Source organism: Brassica napus, chromosome C8 (genome assembly GCF_020379485.1).
Source record: "Brassica napus cultivar Da-Ae chromosome C8, Da-Ae, whole genome shotgun sequence".
NCBI classification, from domain to species: domain Eukaryota; kingdom Viridiplantae; phylum Streptophyta; class Magnoliopsida; order Brassicales; family Brassicaceae; genus Brassica; species Brassica napus.
In genome coordinates this window covers 44,665,366-44,672,837 of record NC_063451.1, presented here as the reverse complement: position 1 = coordinate 44,672,837, position 7,472 = coordinate 44,665,366, and the positions used below count along the sequence as shown (strand labels likewise).

General features: G+C 39.2%; 1 protein-coding gene across 1 annotated transcript; it reads left to right on the top strand.

The window, feature by feature from the left end:
* Positions 1 to 5,487: 5,487 nt before the first annotated feature.
* Positions 5,488 to 7,327, top strand: LOC125591259 (transcription factor MYB51-like). The gene is made up of 3 exons (XM_048765152.1): positions 5,488 to 5,996; positions 6,110 to 6,239; positions 6,418 to 7,327. Exons 1-3 carry the CDS (start codon positions 5,861 to 5,863, stop codon positions 7,091 to 7,093), a joined length of 942 nt encoding a protein of 313 aa, XP_048621109.1. The 5' UTR covers positions 5,488 to 5,860; the 3' UTR covers positions 7,094 to 7,327.
* The last annotated feature ends 145 nt before the right edge of the window (positions 7,328 to 7,472 follow it).

Below are 7,472 nucleotides of genomic sequence, written 5' to 3'. Positions count from 1 at the left end.
GTTACGTGGTCTTTACGACGATTTATGCTTACGTGGTATTTACGACGATTTCATCATACGTGGAATTAACGAGTGTTATGTTTAAATCCCTAGAATCCGAAACCCGAAACCCCATACCCGAAACCCCAAACCCCAATCCCCAAACCCGAAACCCGAAAGCCCAAACCCGAAACCCAAAACCCAAACCCCCATCTTTAATTTTCTACTTCATATATTCCAAACCCCATATTTAATTTTAAGTTTCGTCGTTATTCCTAAACCCCAACCCCCAAACCCGAAACCCGAAACCCGAAAGCCCAAACCCGAAACCCGAAAGCCCAAACCCGAAACCCGAAACCCGAAACCCAAACCCCCATCTTTAATTTTCTACTTCATATATTCCAAACCCCATATTCAATTTTAAGTTTCGTCGTTATTTTTAACGAGTGTTATGGTTAAATCCCTAGAACCCCAAACCCGAAACACGAAACCCGAAACCCGAAATCCAAAACCCGAAACCCGAGACCCCGAACCCCTAAACCCAAAACCCTAAACTCGAAACCCGAAACCCGAAACCCGAAACCCGAAACCCAAAATCCAAAACCCGAAACCCGAAACTCCGAACCCCTAAACCCGAAACCCCAAACTCTGAACCCCTAAACCCCGAACCCCAAACCCCAAACCCCGAACCCCTAAACCCGAAACCAAAAACCCGAAACCCCAAACCCAAACCCGAAACCCGAAACCCGAAACCCGAAACCCCAAACCCCAAACCCCATATTCCTTATTTTCTACTTCATATATTCCAAACTCCATCTTTATTTTTAGGTTTCGTCGTTATTTCCTCGTTGTCTTATGTTGTATTTACGACGATTTCATCCTACGTGGTTTTTACGACGAATTCATCGTACGTGGTATTTACGACGATTTTGTCCTACGTGGAATTAACGAGTCCCGCGTTCTGTATTTTTATATTTCCTCGTTATTTCCTCGTTGACCTACGAGTCCTTTACGACGATTTTTTGTTACGTGGAATTAACGAGTGTTATGTTTAAATCCCTTGAATCCGAAACCCCAAACCCCATATTCCTTATTTTCTACTTCATATACTCCAAACCCCATCTTTATTTCCATTCCAAACCACAATTCCCACATTTGCTTATTCATAAAACAAACTCCCGGCATTACCTTATTCATAAAACAAACCCCACATTATCTTATTCATAAAACAAACTCCCTCATCTTATTCATAAAACAAATACATCAATCGGATACATCGACATTCTCGTCATCACTAGAAACATCATCATTTTCATTAAACTCGTCTTCAACAGCTTCGTCTGTGGCATCATCGGTAAGATCTTCGTACTCGTGATTATGCGGATCAATGAGAAGGATGTCATCAATTTCTTGTTCAGGTTCCTCAACTTCATTTATCTGTTCTTCTTGCAATGGTGGTTCTTCTCCACTGATGATTCGTCCTCGAGGTGTAACTTTGATCACTGCTAACCAATTTATACTCGAATCTCTCATCCGAGGGTATTGAAGGAAGCTAACTTGGTCTGCTTGTGAAGCTAAGATGAAAGGCTCGAATTTGTTGTACCTTCGTCCACCGTTGACATCAACTACACCGAATTTGTTAGACCGAACACCTCTGTTGACGACGGGGTCGAACCATTCACATTTGAAGAGGACGCATTTCAGCTTCAGTATCCCTGGAAATTCGACTTCAATAATCTCCGTCAAGAAATCTGTTTCCCCTTTCACACATATTCCATAGTTTCTGGTCGCCCGCTGTCTACCATAGTCATATGTATGAAAAGTATAGCCTCGTGTGAAATACATCTGTGATGTGGTGACCTTTACAAGTGGAGATTGAATTACTTCGTGTAACCACTTAGAATAATCTGCATCGTCGTCGTCATAATCAACCTGCAAAAATAAAGAGAATGTTAATGAAATACAGATAATGTATGAAAAAAACGGTTTAGTTAATACCTGATTCCGCAACCACTTAATGAAGTGTTGATCTTTCCTTTTGTCTACGTCACTTGTGGATATACCAGGAAATGTTTCTTCGACTTGAGAAACAAATAGGCTGTAAAATCACATTTTATAGGAATGAATCTCTCGCAATTATACAATTAATTATACTTATATGTGTTTCGAAGTGTCAATATATGTTACCTTTCAAAATAACGCATCAATGGATCTTCGCAATTGAGTAGAATATAGGTGTGTGCACTATGAGCGTCTTCTTCACTCGACCACCAAACCTCTTTAGACTTCCCACCGAGTCGCCCAATCTGGCTAAAGATGTCTGGAACACCAGCAACTGCATATGTTGGCGCAACACCACCATCATCATATCTTCTTGGAGCTCTTCTCCGTGTACGTACTTTTGACGCAAAGTAGTACGATGTGAAGTGAGAAACTTCTTCCGTCAAACTTCCAGCAATTATAGAACCTTCAACTTTGGCGAGGTTCTTTGCTTTTCCCTTCAAATATTTCATGGCTCGCTCATACTGATACATCCATCCGTAATGTACAGGTCCACGAAGCAATGCCTCATATGGGAGGTGGACAGCTAGATGCTCCATGACGTCAAAAAATCCGGGAGGAAATATCTTCTCCAAGTTGCACAATAAGATGGGAATGTTCTCCTGAAGCTGTTCCACAACTTCTTCTTTAAGAGTGCGTGTGCTCAGATCCCTGAAAAATGCTCCAATGCCTTTTATATTCAAAAAAAATTAAACACATTGTTAGTCATATATTATTTTGTAAATTATTGTGATATAATACACTACGTACCTGCAAGTGCTTCATGTACGTTTGTTGGAAGTAGCTCCGCAAATGCAAAGGGCAGTAGTCGTTGCATAAATACATGACAATCATGACTCTTCATCCCGGAGAACTTTTGACCCTTTTCAACACATCTAGAGAGATTCGAAACATACCCATCGGGGAACTTCACTTCTGATGCCACCCAGTTGAACAACACCGACTTTTTTTCTGAAGATAATCTGAATATCGGAACGGGAACTTGTCCATTGCTTTTAATATGTAACTCGCTTCTTGAGCAAATATCCGGCAAGTCCAACCTCGATTTTATGTTGTCTTTTGTCTTCCCTGGGACATTCAATATTGTATTCATGATGTTCTCAAAGAAATTCTTCTCTATATGCATCACATCGAGGTTGTGGCGCAGAAGAAGATCCTTCCAATATGGCAACTCCCAAAATATACTCTTCTTGTGCCAGTTGTGATGAACACCGTAAGAATCTGGCATATTACGAGGGACATGCCAATTACCACCCCAACGAACTGTTTCGTTAGCTCCGTAGTAGTCGATTTGCGCTTCAATTTGTTCTCCAGTTAGATATGGAGGAGGAGTGTCTCTCACAACCCTTTTGTGCCTAAACAAATTCTTGTTTCTTCGGTAAGGATGGCCAATGGGAAGAAATCGACGGTGACAATCAAACCAACTTGTCTTCCTACCATTCTTCAGTTGAAACGCATCTGTCGTTCCATTACAATATGGACAAGCTAATCTCCCATGTGTAGTCCATCCAGACAACATCCCATAGGCAGGGAAATCACTTATGGTCCACAAAAGCATCGCTCGCATCGTAAAATTCGTCTTCGTTGAACAGTCATACGTCCTCACCCCTGTTGACCACAAATCCTTCAACTCTTTTATCAGTGGTTGTAGGAAAACATCCAGGGACCTTTTTGGATGGTTCGGACCAGGTATTAATATGGTCAAGAATAGTAACTCCCGTTGCATGCACATCTCCGGTGGCAGGTTGTATGGAGTAAGAAAGACTGGCCACAATGAATATTGTCTCCCTGACATTCCGAACGGACTAAATCCATCTGTGCATAATCCGAGATACACATTCCGGATATTGCTAGCGAAATCTGGATGTACTTTGTTGAAATGTTTCCAGGCTCTTGCATCTGATGGATGAGTCATCTCACCATCCGTCTGAGTATGCTCGGCATGCCATCTCATCTTTCCAGCAGTCTGCTCTGATTGATACAATCTTTTCAATCTGTCTGTAATTGGTAGGTACCACATCCTTTGGTACGGTACCCTATTACGTCCCCGTCCTTGCGGCTTGAATCGTGGCTTCTTGCAGAATCGACATTCTTCTAGCTTCTCATCATCTCCCCAATAGATCATGCAGTTGTCGATGCAAACATCTATCATCTCCGAAGGCAACCCAAGACTATAAACCAGTTTCTGAATCTCATAATAAGAATCAGCAGACACATTGTCTTCCGGCAAATACTCTTTAAACAAGTCCGCCCATTCGTTCATGCAACTTTCAGGTAGATTGTGATCAGTTTTAATATTCATCATTCTAGCAGCTAACGACAATTTAGAGAGACCTTCTCTACAACCACTGTAAAGTGGTTGATTCGCCGCGTTTAACATTTCGTAAAACTTTTTTGCATCTATATTAGGTTCTTCATCTTCATCATGAGCTACGAATGCATCAGCTACCATATCATGAACCCTATCATAATCTACCATCTCCTCCTGATGGTAACTATGTTCATTATGCAAATGATGATCAACCGGTTCTTTTTCCTGAAAATTGCTATTACTACTACTAGCTTCATTCTGATCATAATTAAAACCTTCTCCATGTTGAAACCAGATATAGTAATTTGCCGTGAAACCTCTATTTATTAAATGCTTCCAAACATTTTCACGGTTTGCCAGTTTCGAATTGTTGCATTTCCGACAAGGACAGAACATCTTACCACTTTCTTGGGCGAGCGGTGTTGAATCTGCTTGATGCATAAATGTCTCCAGACCCGCAAGGTATTCTTTCGTCACTCTCCCGTTAGCATCTCTATGCATATACATCCACTTCCGCAACTCGTAAATAGTCCCGGAGCCAGCCATTTTTTTTCTTTCACGTTTTTTGTTGTTGGTGTGTTTAAAATGATGTTCAAACATCCATATTTATAGGAAAATTCGAATCTGGTAGTTGTAATTTTGCTATGAATTTACGACGAAAATTAATTAGGTGGGCAAAAAAAACGTGTAACACCTATGAAGTTGGTGGATTCAAAAATTTCCTCGCTAAATACACGTAAACTATTCCCTCGTAAATACCACGCAAAGTTTACGTCGTATTTACGAGGAAATATTTTTTCCTCGTAAAATACTCGTAAAATTACATCCACTTTACGACGAAACAGTTTTGTCGTTCGTTACGAGGAAATAACGATGACTTTAGTTTTTCACGTAAATTCGTCGTAAACTCGACGCAAATTTACGAGGATTGTTTTTCCTCGTTAATTTTCGTCGTTAAGCATGTGTTTTCTTGTAGTGTTCTCTTATGACGAATATATTTTAACAGATGACAAAAAAAAAAAAAAATCAATATGAGCCATGTGACAATCACATACAAAAATGACGTCGCTGTAGGCAGCCACACGTACTACAAGCACCGCGTAAATAAAGATGGTGCCTCTTCCTCAAACTTTCTCACTTTGCAAGTGAAACAAACATCTCTTAGAAAAAAATATTAAAGGTTCTCTCTCTCTATTTCTCTTGTGGTGAGAAACAAAACAAGTAGAGATCTCTTTCTGATCTATTGCGTTCTTCTCGTTCTATGATAAAACGATCTCGAGTATTCCAAAAGAGCAAGATGTCTATAAGAAAAATCTACCGATGTCTAAATTCTTTAATCAAAAGATCATGTGCTCAGTCTCTATGATCATATATAAGTCCCATTTCACACTTTGTTTCAACTCTCAGGTTTTCAATATTTTATCTTTGTTCTCTACACAACCCCTTTGTTTGCGATCGAATCACTAGCTTAAAAAAGCTGAGATTCTTTGAACAATCAAGAAATCAAGAATGGTGCGGACACCATGTTGCCGAGCTGAGTTAGGGTTAAAGAAAGGAGCATGGACTCCCGAGGAAGATCAGAAGCTTACCTCCTACGTTAACCGTCACGGTGAAGGTGGCTGGCGAACTCTCCCCGAAAAAGCTGGTATTTATTTTTATTTTTTATCCTGCCATTTTTGAATATTCAATGTTTGGACTTTTTTGGTCATATTATTGATCAATAATTTTTTTAACAAAATCATTCTTTAAATGGGATAGGACTCAAGAGATGTGGCAAAAGTTGCAGACTTAGATGGGCCAATTATCTAAGACCTGACATCAAAAGAGGAGAGTTCACTGAAGATGAAGAACGGTCTATCATCTCTCTCCACGCCCTTCATGGCAACAAGTTAGTCTCTTGTTCATTTTCCTTATAATATATATTTATATATCAAAATAACATATTTAACTTTCAGCAAACCAAAAACTGAACTATATAAAAAATTATATTGGGTTTGAAAATTCAAATGTTATATATTACGTGATCATGACTAATATATTGTGTAATGTTATGTTTTTTTAATCAGATGGGCTGCAATAGCTCGTGGATTACCAGGAAGAACCGATAACGAAATCAAGAATTACTGGAACACTCATATCAAAAAACGTTTGATCAAGAAAGGTGTTGATCCGCTTACTCACAAAAGCATATCAGCAAATTTGCAGGATATTCCGGAGAAACAAGACATTAATCAGACAATTATAATGAGTGATGATGGTCCTGATCATAGTGCGAAGGTGAAGAAGTCGGCTAGGTTCTTGAACAGAGTAGCTAATAGATTCGGAAAGAGAATCAACCAGAGTGTTTTGTCTGAAATTATTGGTAGTGGTGGCACACATACTACTATTACTACAAGTGCCACCGTTGACTCCGAATCAGATAAGTCAGCGAGCTCTTCCTTCGCACCAACCTCAAATCTTCTTATGACCGCTAACGGTAACGCTACGTCGTCTCCGTCCGCATTTTCTGAGTCATCCATTAACGATCGATTAATGTACTGGGATAAGGAGGATAATATCGAATTTTCAACATTTCTGAATGATGAAGATTTCATGGTGTTGGAAGAGTCTTGTGCTGAGAACAATGAGTTCATGAAAGAGCTTACGAGGTTTCTTCAGGAGGATGAGACGGACAACAAAGAAATGATGCCCGTCAATGAACATCAAGACAGTTTTGAAGATATTGATAACTATTTTGCATGAGTGAATCTTCTGATAAACCCCACATGGTCATTTCAATATGATCCTGTGATAGATGATTATGTTGATAAGTGATGTTGAACCATGCATGTAGCTTGTGTTGTCATATGTGCGTGTCGTTTTGGTGTTTTTCCTTCTTTTTTTTTGTTTTACTTTTCTGTAAGTTTGGCCTCAAGTGTGTTTCGTTTATGTAGTGGTTAAATATATATAGTGATGTTAATAATATTACATTGTTTTACCGAGTGTATTATATGAGTATTCGTAATTAGTTGATGCAGAACAAGTACCAATAAAATATAGAATATCGAATTGTAACAATCCAAACATGAGATCTATTCTAAGTTTATAATATAATTAAGTACTATTATTTTACTTCTTGCTA